This window comes from Panthera onca, chromosome F2, assembly GCF_046562875.1.
Source record: "Panthera onca isolate mPanOnc1 chromosome F2, mPanOnc1 haplotype 2, whole genome shotgun sequence".
Lineage (NCBI taxonomy): Eukaryota > Metazoa > Chordata > Mammalia > Carnivora > Felidae > Panthera > Panthera onca.
This window is the reverse complement of record NC_138356.1, coordinates 18,852,106-18,873,745: the sequence shown is the minus strand read 5'-3', so window position 1 is coordinate 18,873,745 and position 21,640 is coordinate 18,852,106. Positions and strand designations below refer to the sequence as shown.

General features: G+C 37.7%; 1 protein-coding gene across 5 annotated transcripts in view; it reads right to left on the bottom strand.

Annotated features, from left to right (window-relative positions):
- PREX2 (phosphatidylinositol-3,4,5-trisphosphate dependent Rac exchange factor 2) overlaps positions 1 to 21,640 on the bottom strand; it is a 295,426-nt gene that overhangs the window by 188,911 nt on the left and 84,875 nt on the right. For all 5 annotated transcript variants that reach the window (XR_013553558.2, XR_013553556.2, XR_013553557.2 and 2 more), the window contains exons 7-8: positions 7,878 to 8,011; positions 1,687 to 1,790 (exon numbers count right to left, since the gene is read on the bottom strand). Coding sequence is in view for 2 of the 5 variants with exons in the window: in XM_078441822.2 (XP_078297948.2) it covers positions 1,687 to 1,790; positions 7,878 to 8,011 (238 nt within the window). In the remaining 3 variants the exon portion in view is untranslated. The remainder of the gene's footprint in view (positions 1 to 1,686; positions 1,791 to 7,877; positions 8,012 to 21,640) is intronic.

Genomic DNA, 21,640 nt, shown 5'->3' with positions numbered 1-21,640 from the left:
GTGCCTTCCCCTGCCTTACTTCTTCCGACCTCAAGTACGTGGGCTTTTGGATATTCTCTTGAGCAATAGGGTTACTGAAGTGAGAGAGCTGTTCACATTTTAGACAGGCAACTTCCTAATGTCACTAGTCTCTTTTCAAAGCATTAAAATGAATTAATGCCACCTTATAAAAATACGGTGGGGGTGCCTGGGTGGCTCAGTCGGTTAAGCGTCTGACTTTGGTTCCGGTCACGATCTCATGGTTCCTGAGTTCAGGTCCCACATTGGGCTCTGCGCTGACAATGCGGAGCCTGCTTGGGATTCTCTGTCTCCCTCTCTCTCTGCCCCTCCCTGACTCGCTCTCTATCTGTCTCAAAAATAAATAAATAAATAAATAAACATCAAAAAATTTGAAAAAATAAATATTGTGCACATCCTGCCAAGGAAAGATAGCCTACTAGGTCCCACATGTGAGAATGTATTTGCACCTGTATTATAGAAAGGGATTTTTAGCTGTGTCACCTGTCAGACAGCTCCACACTCCATCTCTCCCCTAGTCCATGAGGAACCTCACCACAAGACGACTTGGTTCCCAGGCAGTACACCTGAGTTTTGCTCATTGCATGTCCCTTCCCCCTTACCTGAAACAATCATGCTTTACTATTTTATATTCTGGACAATTTTTAGGATACTGACAATGGGATAGAGAAATGGCACACAGGTGAGCACTTTTGAAAATTTTCACCCCTGCAAAGGATAAACATTCTTCTCCCCTCTGGGACTAAAAGATGGTAACAAAGGTATGTGGTAGAGGGGAGCTGACCTGTGCCCCAATCCCAGTTTAAATGAAGTATTATACAGAACACTTCTGCATATGGGAATTAAAGTCATTTAGCAACAATTAATATATGTTATTTCATCGTGTCTTTTGCTCCTAGAAGCATATCTTTGAAATCTAATTAAAATCATCGGGGGAAAATGTGATCCAATTTCCTGAACATTCATATTATAGACTAGTACATAACCACATAATGGGATCCATATATTTTTCAAATAAAAATAATTTATGTAACTTCATTTTATTTAATGTTTGTGACTGTGATTTCACGAACTTACTTATCAATGTCTGTACCTTCAGATCTGCAGAGCAAAAATGTACCATCTATAAGTAATAAAGTACTTAAAATGAGCATTTAAAATACACAAACCACCTTCATCCACAACTTTTCTCTGTAAGAAAACTGACATGTTTCTACACATAACGGCTATCTAGCTAAAACGAATCTAGGGTTTTATATATTATATTGTAGAATAAAATATATTACATGAAATATAATATATATTATACAATAGAATATATGAAAACAATCACACATATACTTATAAAAGATAGTGTAACTTAAAAAGAAAATAAATTCATTCATTATTTTCTGCACTCATGCTGGCTATACCAGGAAATATGAGTGTGTATGTCACTCCTACTCAGCAATTTCTTTGTATCTCTGTGTTGAATGCTAGTGTATTTCAGCCAAATATAATTTTCCACTTTGACAAGAATCCTCTTCTTCCTTATCAAGCCTTTCTCCTCCAACTGCTCTACCTAACAAAGTTTTCCTAAGCTCTAATGTACCGCAAAAGAAGTATTCAGGTGAGAAGTTTGTCTTATGAGGGAGCTGGCGTCTCATTTTAAAATCACTAATTACCTACCTGTGCCATCGTCCACGTTCTCCACTTCCATCACCTCTGTATTGATTCGGCCACGAAAAAGGTACCGATGTCCATCTGTAGATGCCTTGCTATTCTTCAACCGTCTTGTGATGGAATGAAATCACAAAAATTTTGTTACTAAACTTAATAAAAAACAGTATTGAAGCAATATAACTTAAGCTAGTCTTAAAAAAAAAAAAACAGACATTGATGCAATCAATGACACCAAATGTTAGGCTCTTGGTGTTTGTTTTTTTATTTGTGTCCTCCCATTCATAACAGCACTGGTTGCTTTACAAGTTGAAACTTATAGACTAGTGTTTTAAAATAAATGGAAGTTATTGGGGCATCTGGGTGGCTCAGTCAGGTAAGCGTCTGACTCTTGATTTCGGCTCAGGGCACGATCTCATGGTTTGTGAGATCGAGCCCCGCATGGGGCTCTGTGCTGACACATTGGGGCCTGCTTGGGATTCCTCTCCCTCTCTCCTGCTCCTCCCCCATGCTCTCTCTCTCAAAAAAAAAAAAATTAAATTAAATAATTTAGATAAATGGAAGCTTTGGACTAAGAACAGTATACAGGTAGGTGGGTAAATACATATTTTTGCTCAAGTTAGAAATCAAAGGTACCCAATCAAAGTCTGACACACACTAAAAGTTAGTTATTTTAAAACTTCATCTGAGGGTGGGAGGGAGGGGAGGGTGGGTGATGGGTATTGAGGAGGGCACCTTTTGGGATGAGCACTGGGTGTTGTATGGAAACCAATTTCACAATAAATTTCATATACTGAAAAATAAATAAATTAAAAAAATAAATAAAAAAAAGAAAAATAAATTAAAAAATAAATAAATAAAAAAATAAAAAATAAATAAAAAATAAAATAAAAAAAAATAAAACTTCATCTGATTTATTTCACTTTCATTTCTCTTTTTTCAGTAACTAGCTGGTAATTTCCACCTGTTCAAGCTCTGGTAAAATTCGGTTAGTACTTATGATCCCTCTGCAAAGAAACGGACTGTGCTGGGAATTCCTGAGTGTCATCCAGCTGAAAATATTTTCCCTAGATTGTTTTTATGATATGAGAATTGTATGCTTGTTGAGTAAGTCTCTTAATGCACTTATAATCCTTTATAAGGGTCTCATTTCTTCTATTTTAAAAAGAAGTTGAAAACATTCCAAAACTTTGTATATAGTGTGCCTATTACCAGTCTTTAATGCTAAAAAAGCATGTAATACAAAGGTTTACAGGTGAACATTTATCACATGAATTAAGTGGTTAAGTATGTTTGTAATGGAATCACTGAACATTCAGGAGAGTTGATTTTAAAAACTTTTTAAAATTATGTTTTAAATTATTAACTAATTTAATTCTTAAAGAGGAAAGATTCTTCAACCTTGAGTGGGGGAGAGGGGCTGAGGGAGGGAGAGAATCTTAAGCAGGCTCCAAGCTCAGCACGGAGCCCAACATGGGACTCGATCCCAGGACCCTGGGCTCATGACCTAAGCTGAAATCAAGAGTTGGACCCTCAACCAACTGAGCCACCAGGTGCCCCTAAAGAAGAAAGATTCTAAGAAATGATTCAGGAGGATTTAAGAACACCTAGCCACTCAAAAGATTTCAATTAACCTGAACTATTCCATTTGACTCATTGACAAAAGTTTAGCAAATAATTTAATATACTGAAATAATTATTCACTTATTGTGTTATACAGACACATGTGGCAAAAGTGGAGATGTAAATGTTTACCAGCTTCAATGTCCCTCTCCTCCTCTCTCCTACAGTTAGAGATCAGTCCTGAAGTGTTGAGAGGCGGTGAAGTGCTGAGAAGTGCTGGGCAGGTGCTGAGAGGGGTCACAAGGTGCTGTCATGGTCTCTGAGTTTCTTCCTTGGAAGAGAGTACATCTTCCTGGCTTATCTGTCTAAACTCTCATTAAAACTTAGTAGTCCTTCACCACTAGTAAAGAAACCTAACTAAATAGATTAATTAACCTGATTTAGGATTTATTAGTTCCAGATCTTCACCATCTTGCACTCCCGTGTTCATTTTGAAAGTGACCTCTGAATGTCCTTTGTGAATAACCTTACATAAATGCTACAATTTAGGGATTCGGGCCAGGCAGTAGGCAAGTTGGCATCAGAGTCAGCCAAGGACAGAGAAGAATGCAGAGCAGTCTAATATGCAGGTACCTGAACATTCTCCCAGGTAGGATATAGTATCATGGTGTCTGGTAAAAAAGAATTCCTTGTAAGTTGACACATCATACATTGTTTTAAAAGTTTAATATACTTGGTAACAGTTTTAGTCACAGTCAGAGAACCATGGCATGGAATCATTCACTGGGTCGTATTTTCAAAGTATTAATTTTCTTTGTGATACTGCTGTGAACTCTGTACATGTTTCTATTATTTCTCTTGACCTGCAGATAGTAACACTCAATATGAAATTTCAGTAAGTGTTTGATCAATACTGTAACACTTCACTCAGACAGAGAGATCTTTGGTCCTTTCAGAAGATGGCTCTATTAAAGTACATAGACTGAAAAGCCTCAGGTTTGAAAACAATTTTGTTTTATATTGTAATGTTGACTATTTTGCATATCCCAATTCTATGATTTCCCTCCTAAGTATGTGTTTTAATGGTCACCAGGATACATGTGCAGGAATGTTCATAATAGCAGAAAAACTAAAACCAACAAAGAAAACAAATAAAAATCTAAAGTCCACTGATAGGAGAATGAATAAGTAACTGTTATTAACTTATTGGGATAATATTCATTCTCCTATCAGTGGCTGAGATCATGACCTGAGCCAAAGTCAGATGCTTAACCGACTGAGTCACCCAGGTGCCCCCAAAACTGCAGGCTTTTAATTTTACAAATGTTTCCTGTTGTTTAGCTATTTAACAATAACAGCCATGAGACCATAAATGACATCATCATTATACACTCAAGTCATGATCTCAGGTTTGTAGGTTTGAGTCCCAAGTCAGGCTCTGTGCTGACAGCTCAGAGTCCAGAGCCTGCTTCGGATTCTGTCTCCCTTTGTCTCTGCCCCTCCCCAGCTCGTGCTCTGTTTCTCTCTGTCTCTCACAAATGTATAAACGTTAAAAATGAAAAAGCCTGTGATTTTTAAGCAAATGTCTTCAATGTGTGTATAATGTGGACAAAAACTTTTGCTAATTGTGCAAAAACTTTGGACTTGAAGGCGGGCATATATATAAGTATGAGATCAACTGTAATAAAGAAAAAAGATCTCATTCTCAAATGGATGCCTTTAATAACTGTACCTAGATGGATGTGTTAATTGACTACATGGAGGAAATCCTTTCACGATGTATACCAAATCATAATGCTGTAGAACTAAAATATCCTTCAATTCTATTTGTCAATTATACCTCAGTAAAGCTTGGAAAAAACAACTGCACGTAAACAATTTGAATCACATTACAATTTTTTTTTATGGTTTGGTTTTTTGTTTGTTTTGTTTTTTTTTGTTTTTGTTTTTGTTTTTTTGAGACAGAGAGAGACAGAGCATGAGCAGGGGAGGGGCAGAGAGAGAGGGAGACACAGAATCTGAAACAGGCTCCAGGCTCTGAGCTGTCAGCACAGAGCCCGACGCGGGGCTGGAACTCACAGACCATGAGATCATGACCTGAGCCGAAGTCGGACGCTTAACCGACTGAGCCACCCAGGCGCCCCATATTACAATTTTTTAATGAGTTACGTACACGTAAAATTAACAGTCTTCCTAAAGCCTACTTCTATTCATCTCAATCTTGCTTCAAAACACAAAGAATTTCAGAAAAGCATTCTAAAAAAACCAGACAAGTTTATTTTCATATACAATAAAAAGAATTTTTTAAATACTCATTAAGACAGAGATAACGACAATGTAATTATTTTTTTAAACAATTTAATTATCCTTTGACTTTAATCCTAAACTGCTCCGTTTCATCAAGGCACATGGGGTAGTTCTATGTTTTCTCAGTTAAAGTCATTATATTTCCGCATTAATGTCTCATACTAGAGAATTCTGATAGCACAGTCCGAAAGGCAAAACAGCCACGTCATCAATGTAGCTGCCAACTTTTCGCAAACTTACACTGGGCATCTTGTTCATTGACTTAGGGAGTCCCGTTTCAAGAGATAAAGAAGGACATTCCCTTAATCTTGCCTCCGTTGGTTTTGAGTTTCTCATTCTTACTTTACCAGAAAATGTTTGGCTATAATTTCCTAATTTCTGAATCTAGAATAAACACTCACTCAAACCCTGCGTTCTCAACCACCTGCTTTACCTTTAAATTTAGAGAAGCCGCTTAGTACCATTTCACTGAAACTAATGTTACCTAGATATGGTTAGGAAGAAGCATATAAATTTCCCAATTAAATGCAGCCCTACTATTTTGCTTAATCAACCTGTAAAACTTTTTGCCAAGAGTTCAAGAAAACATCCTACAAATTAAGCACCTTCTGAAGAAAAAATATATCCATGCTTTAAGACAAGTAGCATTACATCAATAACAAGGATACATAAGATTATTTAAACTAATGGTGGCTAAGCTATACCAGGGACTTGGCTGGGTTTCGTTCATTCGTTTATTCACTTATTTAAGAAATACTTCTTTTTTTTTTTTTTTTAATATATGAAATTTACTGTCAAATTGGTTTCCATACAACACCCAGTGCTCATCCCAAAAGGTGCCCTCCTCAATACCCATCACCCACCCTGCCCTCCCTCCCACCCCCCATCAACCCTCAAGAAATACTTCTTGATTGTCTATTACATGGCAGGTCCAGCCTCTGAGGAAATAGCAGAGACTAAGCAGCAAGACAGCTGTTCTCAAGGACTTTACAGTCTAATCTAGTGAAGGTGGCACCAAATAAATAAATAATGAAGAAAACACTAGCAAGAACTTTCTTGATAGAGAATGGCTGGGAGGCTACAGTGGATGGGGTGGTCAGAGAAGATATTTCTGAAAGAGAGATACTTAAGTGAGATCTAAAAGACACGAAGAATCTAGCCAAACAAAACTCAGACGGAAGAGCATCCTGGGAAGAAACAGGCAGGGCAAACGCCCTAAGAAGGAAATGCAAATGGTATAATCAAGGAACAGGAAAAAAAGACGTGGGGTGAGATGAGGTCAGAGAAGTAGGGAGGGGCTGGGTCATGCAGAAATCTGCAAGCCAGGATAAGGAGTTGCGATTGTATTCCGATGTATTCCGGGAAGCCAATGATAGCTTCAAGATAGGTAATAATGTGCTTTCATTTGCGTTACAAAGGTTGCTCTGGTGTCTGTATAGAGCATAAACTTTAGAGCAGTAAATGAGGACCTGGTGGGACCAGCCACTGTTAGCCAGGGAGGAGACGCTGGTTGACCGGACTAGGATAGATGGAGAGATGTGGGGAGGTTTTCATATGTTTTAAATGCAGAATCGGTAAGATTCCCTAATGGATTACATTTGGGAGGTTGAGGAAAAGAGAGGAACCAAGGTTAACTCCTAGCTTTTGAAATTAGGGAAACCAGTGGATGGGGAAAATTGGGGGAGGAGCACCATTAAGAGAAATCAGGAATTCTATTCCTTCCATGTTGAAAATCTTCACAACCATCACAAGTGAGATACCAAATAGGTAGGAAGGATGAGTCTATAATTCTGGGCTAGAGATTTCTGAGCAAGTCACGTGGAGGTGGGTGGAACAGGAAGCCACAGGATTGAATCAAATCACTAAGGCAGAGTTGATAAATACGATAGAGCAAAGGGAGTGGAAAGCAGAAGCACGCAGCAGGCCAATATTTGACCAATAGAGTGTGATGTTACAAAAGGAAAGAGAAGAAAGTGTTTTAAGAAGGAGGAAGTGCTCATCTACTTCTTCTGCCGAGGAAACACATAAAACAAAGTGACCACGTGATTAGAAAACACAGAGGGGAATGATGACTTTGACAGGAGCAGCTTAGTGAAGCAGAGTGGGATGCTTAAAATTTAGATTTCAATTTTTATAGCTGTGAGTGTTGACGAAGTAAAGGGATGTCGACAGGACAGGGGCTGCAGGTATAATGAAGGAGAAAATCATTGCAGGTGAAGAGACTATGGGATTTACTGAGGAGATCCTGAGTTCCCAGGAGCACTGAGGAAAAGGTTGAGGCTATGAGACGGATAAATAATTTCTGAACTAGTACTTGTTTATCCCCTTACCTGTGTTTTCTTTTGCAATACACCAAAAGATTATCGAAAAGAAAAAACACCCGTTCTTGAATATTTCCAGAAGAGATTTTCAGTAAGACTCCACACATTAGCATTTCAGTGCAGGTATCGGTAATGTTGGATCCCTAGGTCAGAAAAAAATGCAGAGAAAGCCTGATTATTTAATAGAAACTTTGTGTGTGATTCTTTTTTTCCCTAAAAGTCTGTTTTTATTTTAAGATACAGTATATAGACAGGATAAAAGTTCAAACACTATAAATATTTATACACTGGGAATATAAATATTCCCTTCCAGACTCCTCCTCATCAGTGTCAGCAGCTACAACCACCTTTAAGAGATTGTGTGCCTCCTTTTAGCTATCTTACACATATGTGCATAAACATGGATGATACATGTCACCTGTGTGCTTTTAAAAGGAGATGATTTCAAATTGATTCATAACATTCACGTCCTGGGGCGCCTGGGTGGCTCAGTCGGTTAAGCATCTGACTTTGATTCAGGTCATGATCTCATGGTTCATGAGTTTGAGCCCCACATCAGGCTCTATGCAGATAGCTCAGAGCCTGGAGCCTGCTTCAGGTTCTGTGTCTCCCTCTCTCTCTGCCCTCCCCTACTCACACCTGTCTCTCTCTCTCAAAAATAAATAAACGTGAAAAAAAATTTTTTTAAAACCCCAAAAACATTCATGTCTCTACTACTCCTTTGCTCCTCTTCTCATTCCTTGGGATGGGAAAAGAGCTCTGTGGACATATCATAAAGTAGATGAAATTCTTCAAATTTTTAGCACATCCCAATTTATATCTCCTCTCCTAGGATGGACAGGAAGAAAAAAGAAGAAATTAAAAGAAAAAAAAACCTTATTTAAACACAGCGACCTTCCATAGAGCCTTTTACCTTATGAAAGTTAGCATAGGCACACTCATTCATTAAATAAGCCTTCATTGAGTGCACACTAAGGTCATATGATTAGTGACAAAACTGAGTCTTAACACAAGGGCTAACCATTGAGAGGAGCCACAAGATGGACGGGGCCTGAATCATCAAAAGGACAAAGCTACCCACTAAAGTAGAATGCATGCATTGGCTTATTGTGTGAGCTGAGCATAAACACCTATTTTGAGCCATTATAAATGTTGTAGTCTATTTGTTTCTACAACCTGAACTATCATAACAAATGCACCAAATTGGACAAAAAAGGAAAAAAAAAAGTTTTCAGTAGATATCTGTAAATTGTGCTCTTTAAAATGAGTATTTGTTTTAAATATGTCTGGTCTCCTTAAATCTGATGATAAATTTCTGATTCTTTTTAAACTGAATGCTTTAACTTTTATTTTTGATATTTAAAACTCAAAACATTAATTTTAAATTTCCTACTTCCACAATAATCAGTGATATAGTTTTTTCTCATTTATTGTAAAAAGTTTAATTACAATGACTACTCCTATCTGTCAATAAGAGACTTTCCAAATGGGAAGTTAAGAGAATGTGATTATGTTGAGTGTCTATATTACAAACACATTTTGTTTTTGCTTTTATGTTTTATTTAAATATTTTTGTTGTTTATTAAGCTTTTTATTTTAATTCTTGGATAGTTACTACACAGTGTTCTACTGGTTTCAGGTGTACAATACAGTGGTTCAGCAATTCCATACCTTACCCAGGGCTCACTGTGCAAGTGCATTCTTAACCCCCTTCACCTATTGCACCCCTCCCCTCTCCCACGTTCCCTCTGGCGACCATCAGTTACACAAACATTTTAAATTTTAGAAAGATCCCTTTCTTCTTTCCTTCCGCCATAAGGGTGGATATATAACTGAAGATCTATCAAAAATGTACACAGTCATATCCTTCAACACGTGATAATTAAGTAAAAACTGTCACCAAATAAGAACATAAATCCCAATTCCAGTAATAAATGATTTCTTATTTATACTAAATACCATCCCTACCTCAGGAAAAAAAAAATTAAGACAGAATGAAGACATTTAAAAATGTAAACAAGGAAACATCACTTTGATTCTTGCACAGGAACCTGTACAATGTTACGAAAGTGGCTATATTGATTGCAATTTCACAAAAGGTACAAAACGCTTCGCCTTAGACTATTTCATACAGTAGCCCAAGAAAGCCACACAAGGAAGTTATCTCATGAAAGGGTAACTGCAGATGTTATCCTCATTTGCATATTAACTAGTCTTCCAAATAAGCTCCCAAAATTAATATTGATGGATGCATTCCTATTTAACCAAAATCTTAACCTTTTATTTCCTGACTTGTTTGTGATTATCATCTTTATTAATGTATACAAGAAGAATTTAATGTAAATTTGAGCTAAGTATAATGGCTAGGGGCCATTTAGTCCAACCTCTTACACAGTCTCACAGGATATATTGTACCAGCTCTGAAGAACTCATGGGAACTAATGTGTAAAGTAAAACAGAAAGTGGATATATTATTCTTGATAATAAAAATAACTGATGTACACACTGAATGTTCCCATAAGTATGGCCAACGCAATCTTCCTTTGTAAATGTACCTATTTGGAAAGCTGTATCATAATCAGAAAGAATCTGTACACAAGTAACAAACTCACAACCAGACAATAACAGAGGAAAGGACATGATTTTTGCCCACCACTCCTAGTTTTACCACTGAGGAAACCCCTGCCTTTTCCCTGTTTCTGTCCTCCTGTGAACTGTCTGCATGTTATTTGAATTGTCCCATCAAATTCTTGTTCGTTTATATCTTTTGTCTTGTCAATGCCACAAAGACTTTACAATGAAGTCGTGCTCCCCAGTTGAGAGAAACTGTCTCTAGTCCTGTGAACAGCAGAGTGAACTGAATAGCAGGGCCATGGTAGCTAATGAGCCAAACATTCTCATAGGTTAGGTTTTGGAGAGGCTGAGTACTCCCTGTCAGCAGCTGTACCTTTGATTTCTAATAAAAAGCTAATTTTACAGCAGGAAGCTCTCTCAGATGGTAGCATCAGACAAGTCAGAGGCATGCCTGGACTATTAGAGTAGGATGAAGGAAAGCTTTCAACAGCACCTATAGGTGGGATTGGAATTGCTCATTTATGTACCAAGAGAATAGGAGGAGCATGGGAAGGAAGGGAGGGAGGAAGGAGGGAAGGGAAGGAAGGAGGAAAGGAGGGAGGGTGGGAGGGAAATTTGGTAACTAGAATTAGAGCAGTTTGTAAGCAATGAGCTAGCACAATCTACCTACCACCTGGACAAGACCATCCACAGTCCATTTGTCATTCTGTGTGCTGCCCTCGCTCTCTCTTCTCTGCTTTCGGTACTAACAAATCACACTTTTGAATGACTCCTTTGATTTTATAGCCATGTTCATGCCTTCAAACCACCATAGAAAAGGATAATAGTATTTAATTTAAACAGAGTATTAACAGACAATATATGTAAAACTCCCAGCATGATGCCTAGCACATAAAAGGACTCAATAAAGGCTGGGACAATTGTCATTGCTAGCTTTAAAGGTGATACTCTTCTGCAAGGGGACTTCACTGATTTCTGATCTCTGCTGTGGCTTACTCTATGTTGGATTTTTATGGTTTAACTTTTTGAAGACAATGTTATTTCTCTTATTCTCAGGTTAATGAGGGTGGACACATCTTGTTGCCTCAGAGAACACAGACCCTTGCTGACAAAAATGGCTGTCCAACCTATTTTTAAACACTTCTTATAAAATGAAGTTCATTCCCTCAGAAGATAGGCAATTTATTGATTGAGTCACTCTAATTATTAGAAATATTTTTCTTATTGTAGAGCCAAACTCTAACCCTCTTTCTACTCACTGACTCTACTTTTGCTTCCTGGGAGTAGAGGGACACCCTCTTCATCATGATAGACCTGGCCCACCAATATCTGAACATAGCTAATATGTCCCTTCTGCCTTGCAAACTATAGAACATCATTGCTTTTGACCATTCATCCTATGGCTTGGTTTCAGAAACCTGCAAGATCCTGGAAGATCTTCTCTGGACCTTCTCCAGCTTGTCAGGGTCTCTCTTAATATGTAACATCTCCAGAAGTGAACACAACCATTCAGATATGAGCAGGCAAATAAATCATATAGATGCCAAAAGATCGTATTAGCACATTTATGGCAATCCCATCTTACAACTAATTCCAAGTGCCCCTATAGTACAAGCACCTATATCATTTTCCTCTATCCTCTACTTAAATAGTCTGACTTTTGAATCATTTAATCCAGATAGGTATCATAGCAAACTCCCAAACCTGTCGCTAATATACAAATACATTACGTATAAGTCATTACCATAAGTTCCCATTACCTCATAGCTCCTGATCAAATTTCAGAATAAGATTTAACTTCTTTGAGGTCAACACTTTTCTTTTTATTTTTTTAATTTTTTTAACATTTATTTATTTTTGAGAGACAGAGAGAGACAGAGCATGAGCAGGGAAGGGCGGAGAGAGGGAGACACAGAATCTGAAGCAGGCTCCAGGCTCCGAGCAGTCAGCACAGAGCCCGACACGGGGCTAGAACTCACAAATCACAAGATCATGACCTAGGCTGAAGTCAGATGTTCAACCGACTGAGCCACCCACACCCCCCTGAGGTCAACACTTTTCATAAATAACCCAAAGTATCCGTTTAATTACCTATTAATGACATTTTATGGGGTAATGACATCAAGCCCAACCATCTTGTTATGCTCCAAAGTCCATCTCACAATATAAATATAATATCACTCATAATCTATTTTACTAAATCATATTGGGATGAGATGTCTTTAATATTTAATAGCAAGTTTTAAGAATCAGTACAGGGGCGGGGCGCCTGGGTGGCTCAGTCAGGTAAGTGTCCAACTTTCGCTCAGGTCATGATCTCGCAGTTTGTGGGTTTGAGCCCCACATCGGGCTCTGTCCTGACATCTCAGAGCCTGGATCCTGCTTCAGATCCTGTGTCTCCCTTCTCTCTCTGCCCCTCCTCCACTTGTGCTCTCTCTCTCTCTCAAAACTAAATAAACATTAAAAAAGAATTAGTACAGTATCTGCCTTTACCATCTTCTATCATAGTAATCTACTATCATCACATGAAATCTCTTCAGTGAATAATTACTTAATTCCCAGAGAATTGCTTATGTACTTAAAGGAATCTATGTCAAATGTATACATTTGTCTAACAAACTCATTCTAAAAGAATGGTTTATAGCATTTCTCTTTATACCATCTGTATCTCTTAGATAATAATAATAATAAAAACCTGATGCTCTTGATTTACCATGATTGAATCTGTGCATTATTTCTTTTTTTTTAAATTTTTTAATGTTTTATTTTATATTTGAGAGAGTAGGAGACAAAGACAGAGAGCAAGCAGGGGAGGTGCAGAGAGATGGAGACAGAATCCGAAGCAGGCTCCAGGCTCTGAGCTATCAGCACAGAGACTGATGTGGGGTTCGAACTCATGAGCAGTGAGATCATAATCTGAGCCAAAGTCGGATGCTTAACTGAGCCAATTAGGCGCTCCAAATCTGTGCATTATTTCTGTGACTATAGCAGCTAGAAATCATTAAGAATTTTTCAACTACAGGTACATATGATATTATCAATATTCAAGAAAATTTGGCCAAGTGTATATATACAGTCTCCCGTATAGTCATGATATGTTTCTCACTTCAAATCCATCCCACCTACAAGTAAACACTTAATATATGTCTCTTTCTAAAATGATGTGGCATTTTCCCCCTCACATACATGATAAATCTGCCTTTCTCTGTAGTAAAAAAAAAAAATCTCATGACTTCACCTTTAAAGCAAATGAAATTTATGGTATTTTGAAATTATGTGTAATTTTTTTTTCATTTACCTAGAAATACCAGGAGATTTTCCGGGGTTAGTGATAAAGAAGCCAAGCTACAAAACTCACAGGAGAAATTGAAATAAAGTACGGCTATGAGCATCAGACTGCTAGGTAAGAGTCAAGAGCGCAAGAGTCTATCAAAATGACAATGTCAGACAAGTGAACTAGAAAATAAAAAACGTGGAAGCAATAAAACAAGCCAGGCATATCGTCAGAAGAGAGCAAAGCCTCTAGGGCACTGATCTCAAATTTTAGAGTTTGGGGGACACACTTGATGGGCTTCTTAAAATCCTCAGGTTCCCTGGCACTACTCTCAGAGATTGAACCTGAGTGAATCTGGCGTGGGTCCCAAACCATTCCAACAAATGCTGACACATGTGATATTCTCTCGACACTCTAAGCAAAAGTGCTTTGGAGGCTTTGAGTACCTGAGTCCAGGTGCTCAAGCGCACAGTATAGCAAGCCTGCTGACATGGAGATAAAGGTGAGCACAGGTCTCTGCCCAGGTCACAGTTACACCTGTGATGTATTTCATCACTGGTGAATATTCATTATCAACCTGCATAATGTTACATGACCTGTTAGTATTTTATCTTTTATCTAGCATTACTGATGCCAACTTTTAAATCTAGATGTCTATTTTTTGACAAATCCATATTTAGTCATTGAACAGCCAAGTACGATAAATGCTTTTCTCTAGATGAATGCTAAAGTCAGGTTTTCAACATTTCTACAACATGCCAGGCAATGTGTTAAACACTTTTCTCCTGGTATCAATCTGTAGCAAGTTGGCTTCTCTGTTCCTAAAGTTTTACAAAGACAGAGAGAGAGAGAGAGAGAGAGAGAGAGACAGAGAGAGAGAGAAGGGGAGAAGGGGAGAAGGGGAGGAAGGGAGGAAGGGAGGAAGGGAGGAGAGGAGGAAGGGACGAAAGGAGGAAGGAATGAACGGGGAGGGAGGATGGGAAAGATGTACACTTAATTAAATCAGCTTTGTACACTGTTTCATAGGTCATCATATAGATGTTTGAAGGCAGAAAATTATTTTATTGTGAAAAAAAGCTGAAAAAGTCTAACTATAGAAATACTGTTACAAAGACTGAATTTCATGTGACTGTGAAAAAGTACCACCCATGAAAATAAGCTACTTTAACAGTACAGTGCTATATCACAGTCATAAACTAATATTTGAGAGGTAAGGTGTAAAAGAATTATTTTTAAAAAGTAAGAGGGCTTGCATAAATCATTAATTTGAAATACTTTAAAGCCATTACACATATTATAATATGTATATGTACAAATTAATGCAGATACTTTTAAATAATGTGTTTACCCATACTATTCAGAGTTCTGTTGTCTTAGCAATCCCTTAAAAAAAACTAACCAAAATAATGTACTTTTATCATCTAGATGATTTATCGTTTTTAATGTGCATTTCCACTTAGGAAGCTACATTTGTCATGTAAAATCATGCTTTCGATGAATTGTGTCTATAGAATTAAATACAGTAAAACCCTAGCAATGAAGTTACATGGATGGTTCTAACCCTGACTGCTTTTATTAGATCAGGAAAGGAAAGGTGGCTGACGGTTCAAGGTGAGAAGTAACCATAAGTGAATACCTGTGACCAGGGGTGGGAGTCTACTCATCTCGTCCTTCTCATTCCAAAAGCTTCTCTCTTTCTACTCCAACCTGTGGTAACTTACCTCATCCTTTGTCCTTCACCATGGCCCCCAACAGTGCCAAAGTGAAATACAGTGAGGGAAGCCCACCCGCATCTGCCCTTAGACAAAAGAAACAGAACCTGCACTATGGAAACCCCTTCACAAAGACTGAATTTCAAACAACTCTACAGTGCTCAACTCTAATATGAGGAAGTAAAAACTCCCCCATGGTATACATTTGAGAACCATAAGCCAAAACTGGATGCTAAAGAGGATAAGAGATCATCAAAGTAGCATAAAAATGAAACAAATAACAGAACCGGGTCAGAATCACTGCCACTATCCAAAAGGGCCAAAAGTATTAAAAAATAGTGAGAAGCCACTGATAATGAATACATAACTATCATATAATTATATCTGCATTTAATTACCACCCAACCCACTATGGATCAGACACTGCCCTAGATGCTGTAAACTCAGACCTTGAGACATGACCTCTGTTCCCAAGAAGCCCATATACTAGTGGAAGAAACAGATATGCAAACACAGAATTAAATGCAGTGTGATCACTGCAATCACCACACATTAATAAAATGCGAGTTGGTGTGAGTTAACAGTGACGATTATCAGGGAGAGCTGTATGTTTATGATTATGTATGTTTATAATTAATTTTATAGTTCATTCCATGTTGTGGTTTTAGGCTTCAATCATTCTTCACTGTCAACTTGATGGAGTACACTATTTAAATACCACTTTCCAATATGGTGAAGAGATCAGTCTGAAACGGATAGAGCAAACAATGACTTAAGTCATTAAGAGCAGGACCTGGAGGCAATCTGTGTCCGCAACATTGCTCACCAATGGCTCCCCTTCTCAACGCGTGTGCCTCATGGTACAAGAACCAGCAAGAAAATAATAACAATTCAGAATCTAATGTGTTAAAAGTTGAATAATTTTGATTCTACAATTTGAGGTATATAATCAGCTGTCAATTAGATAGCCAGCATACATGAAAAACTATTAAATGTCAAAGCACCATTAAAGAATTTGATGTGTAAATAGGATGAATTTTCATAGGTGGGCACTTGTTAGATGCCAAAGCATGCTTTCAGAAAATGACAAGAGCCAGAAAAGACAGAAGCATGTACATTTATTTTATGGCTCCTTTTCTAATTGCTAGTGTTTCTTCAAACGTTAAAATCATGACTTATGAAACACTGCAATAATAAAACAATCCCTATCCTCTGAATAAACGCAATAAAAATATCATCACTAAACTGTTATCTGGACCGTTTGAAAGCATAAATCTTTTCATGTTAACAAGTTCTCTTAATATGTTATATAAGGGTTCATTACTGATTCTTTGCAGCAATGAGGTGGCAAAAACCATTATAAAATGAAACTATTCATAATTATCTGACCCAATCATCGGCTCTCCCTGCTTAAACCAGAGTCTACCTCATTCATCATGTCAACTAAATGTTGAATGTCAGTATCAGAAAAACACAGACTGCAGAGAGAAGGGCATAAACTTAGCAAAGATGAAAGATGACAGGAGGGCTTGAAACTTCCCCAATCATATGCAAAGCACTGACAGATGATAATTTAGCAGAGCTAGACCCATTCATGGTGGAAGAAAAGTGACAAGAATGACAACTAGATGGGTGTTTCAAAAGAGAATGGTTTCAACATCAAAGGAGTGTCTTGAGAAAATTAATGAAGCATTTGAATATTCTTTCAAAAACTCTTTTAAAAATACTAGAAAAGTTAAACATTAAGTGAAGACTATCACATCATGTAATCACATAATGTCGTAAGATGTATTCCCCCACCCCTCAAGAGTCAGCATTTGATTCACTCTTTCTGAGATACAGTTTAACAGAAGTTATTAGCCAAATTATGTCATATATATTAGATAAAACAAATTAATAACATAAACTTTCATTTAACCAAAATGAAGTCCCAATCAGACGTCCCCCCTACTCCCACTTAGGAAATTCTGCTCCCCTTTCTACGTAGATTCACTTTCAATGGTCTTTTTCCCAAACCACTTATCCTTAAGAATCAAGTCTGCTTCAAGACAGTAGACAAATGTGTATCTACGAAATCACCTTACAGAGAAGATGAAAGAAACAGGTCTCATCAAAACCTCTGTTAGACTCACACTCATAAAATAAGAGAACATGACTTGAAGTCAATACACTGTCAGACACAAACTTAGTCAAACGTAAAGCAGCAACAGGTGATTTTAAAATGGTCTTGTACCATTATATTTCTCCATGTAAAAAGGTAATCAAGAGGTGTCAAATTTCTGTTCTGATTGTTTTTACTTCCTAAAACACAATAATTATTTTGATCTTATTTTTCCCAACACCTTCATATATTAATAATTCTCCCCCTTATCTTTTAATATATATTTTTTTCAGATTTAAGAGATCTATCCCAAACAGGCCTATGAAGAATGTAAAGCTAAACTACCAAATGACATAATGCTGATTGATACCCCCTTGTTGACAAAGTCCATTTTGACTCCAAAGATTACAGTGATCATTACACTATCAATCAGTCAAAAAGCCCACCAACATCAAGAACGGTTCTGTTCTATGGAATGAATCAGTGGCTCTGCTTAAACAGCTAATAAACTTCCTTCCCAACCACACTGATCACTGTCCTACAATTACTTTCAGTAGAATATCCCGTGGAATGTTTTGAATGTAAGATAAGACATAAAACTGAGATATAATAAATTATGCTAATAAAAGGTAATTAAATATGAACAATTAACCCACAGATCTTCTGTGGTGTCTGTCACTACATAAATGCTGACAAAAACCTAATTTTTATAATCAATTTACTTAAAAAAAATTTTAATGTTTATTTTTGACAGAAAGAGAGATTTGTGTGTATGTGTGTGTGAGAGAGAGAGAAAGAGAGCAGGGTTGGGGCAAAGAGACAGGGAGACAGAAAATCCAAAGCGGGCTCTGCACTGACAGCAGCAAGCCAGATGTGGGGCTCAAATTTACGAAACCAGGAGATCATGACCTGAGCTGAAGTTGGATGCTCAGCAAACTGAGCCACCCAGGTGCCCCATACAATCAATTTATTTTTAAAGGGCAAGCAACCAACTTAATCTAGATAATAATTTTAATTTTTTAAAACAAATTTTGTGTAATGTTTATTTAATTATTTTGAGAGAGAGAGAGCATGAGCTGGGGAGAGACGGAGAGAGAAGGAGAGAGAGAATCCCAAACAGGCTCCACACTGTCAGCACAGAGCCCAACATGGGGCTCAATCCCATGAACTGTGAGATCATGACCTGAGCTACAATCAGGAGTCCGATGCTTAACCAACTGAGCCACCCAGGTGCCCCACAAATTAGCTACATTTTTATCTGATGGGTATAAATAATATTACATGGTGCCAAGGAATATAGGCTTTAGAACCAGTCTGTTTATTTTCGTACTAAACTTTGCCATCCGTTAGTCATAAGAACTTGAGTAAGTTATATAGCCTCATTTTGAAAATCTGTGTAATGGGGATTATAATACCTCAGCAAACTATTTAAGACTCACCAAGATTGCATACAATGGAAGATCAGCATTTCCTCAAAAGTAAAGTGGGTGACTGGCAATCAAGGACCTCTGTCCTCCCCTAAGCAAATTTAGCCAGGCAAGTTAGAGGAATCCTAGATCTTGATCTTGAATCTTGAGTGACATAATATAAGGGTGGAAAAAATTATTAGAGCCTATCCATTTTAGCTAAGGCATTGAAGGTCCTGCCTGACAGCTTTGGCTGCCTAGACACCCTTGAGAATATAGCTTTTCTTTTGATCCTGTGAATGACCCCATATCCTTTAAATTAATTTTTCTTTTAGTTTCTGTTGCTTGGAACTATCTAACCTTAACTGGAGTGATATAACACCTTCAGTAGACAGGTGCATATATTAGACAAACGGGAATTTCTCAAGGGTAAAACCCTACCACTGAACCAGAGCTTTAAAATACTACTTATTTGCATAGCATTTTACAGTAGTCAAAGCACTTCCACTTATTTCATTTGACTCTTGCACTAACCCACACGGCACTAACCTCTCTCATGAGAGGTTTGATGCATTATCCCCAAACCAAGGGTTAGAGTCCAGTCTAACAGTGAACAACAACCAGGTCTTTTCACTCTGTCATCTGATTTGGGAGTCATAAATTTCAATCACTTATTTGCCTAACATAAAGGAATGTAATGATAATTTATAATGCAAAATACTAGATAGGCAAGATACCTGACAGATTTTACTATAAAAAGTCTTCATTTGATTAATGGGAAAATAAGACCCTGGAAAATTAAGTGACTTATTTGAAATAAATAATCCACCTCAAGTGGAAATAGTGCAAACTCATGGTGTATCAGACTCGGAGCCCATTCAAGAAATTTTGGTCACTGGAGAAAGAGTGGCATCTCTAAGGTGGTCCTAAAAGACCTGAGGAAGCTCAGGGAAGGAGCTGGACAGGTTTCCCAACTTCAGCTCAAGGCTCCTCACCTCAAAAGCTCTTTAAGGATCTCTGTGTTCTCTAGCTGACATGCCACCTGACATCTGCCCTTGGCCCTGTCCTAACCCCACTAGAGCCACTCGAAACAAACACAAAGCTGTCTGCAAGCTGAGCAGTAATCCTTGTTTGCAATTCAGAGAAAGCTCTTTAACCATTCCCCTTCCCTCCCAGAACCTGCATTCATCCTGCACAATTGTGTCCCTTTGTCCTGTGTTACCTTGGGAATCCTACCCGCAGTTTCTCCTAAACTTCCCGGAAGGAACCAGACTTGAGTACTATGACCCCTTTCCCACTCTCTCCGAGGTGGTGGACTGAGATGGGGAATCAGGTTCTGATCACAAGTTGCCAACCAGTTGGCTGTGCCTTCCTCCAACGTGCATTCCCTCAAGACCCCAAAACCTCCCAAAGCACCTATGGCTGTGTCTTACGCAATCATTTTCAAATCCTGCTCCAGTAGAATTTATGTTGCTGCCCTCTTAGGAACCCAACATTCGTATTATCTCCTCTGTGCATGCTGGAACTGTAGTCATTTCTGATTTCCTGCAGCCTGTTTTCTGTCCTGATGCCCCATTTCCTTCTTACACGCCAACTGTTTGTTATAAATATAGCAAGGCTGGTGACACTGAGGCACCCACTGCTATGGGCTGTATATGACACATTATGGTCCACACATATTCTTCCTTTGAGCAACTTGCATGTTCAGTGCAAGAAATATCAATGCTTTTTCAGGAATCTCTTATTCCTGCAGTAGACTCAATTTTTAGGATATACATGAGGAGAGAAAAAATGACAGATTCCATTTCCCTAGAGTACCAAGAAGAATCTGTGAAGTTTTGTTTTGGTAAAAGGGCTGGCAGATAGCAATGAGAAACCCTCCAATTCAAAGCAAGTTCAGTTTTTCTTCCAATGCTCAATTGACAACAGAATGACAAAAGCAAACTTCAGTCCATTTTTCTCATCCCAGCAGGACAACCGCTCCCCAGGAAAGGAATTATCATCATGAATCAACACTAAAACACACAACCATTTTAATTGACTGAAATAAGTAGCATTCATGCTGACACGGGAGGTCACCCTGGACACTTGAAATGAAAGAATATAGATGAGGAGAAAGACTAAATCTCAGCTAGCATTTGAAAAGTTTCATGGTGAAAAGTGGATAAACAAGAGAATTCCCAGAGGTCACTGTTTGAGGCTTCCTTGCAAATCTGAATAGACAATTTTAGATCTAAACAGAAATCAACATATTGAAGATACGAAACAAACCAGTCAATTATAAAGCCTTAAAGATAAAAAGCAATGTACTGAAATTTGTATAATATAGTATTTGACTGGAAACATTTTAAATCTTCTTTATGCCTTTAAAAATTATACTAATTGCTTACTTTATAATAACAAATTATCCTAGTTGAAAGAAAGCTCATGTTCATCTCAATTAAGTCAATTTAAAGACAAAATTTTAGTTTATTCTTTATACGGCACTAAAATAATACGGGGCTCCAACCCCATGAAATGATGGGGATTCAAAGTTACTATAGACGAAAACGTATTACAGATTCTGAATATCACTCTTTTGCCTTTTTATCATCTAAAAAAATCTTTCTCTAATTAATCATAAATCTGTAAAACTTTTTGTCTTCAGTGGACCTGAAAAATCACATAATAGTTCTTTCATTTTAGAAATGAGGAAATTCAAGTTT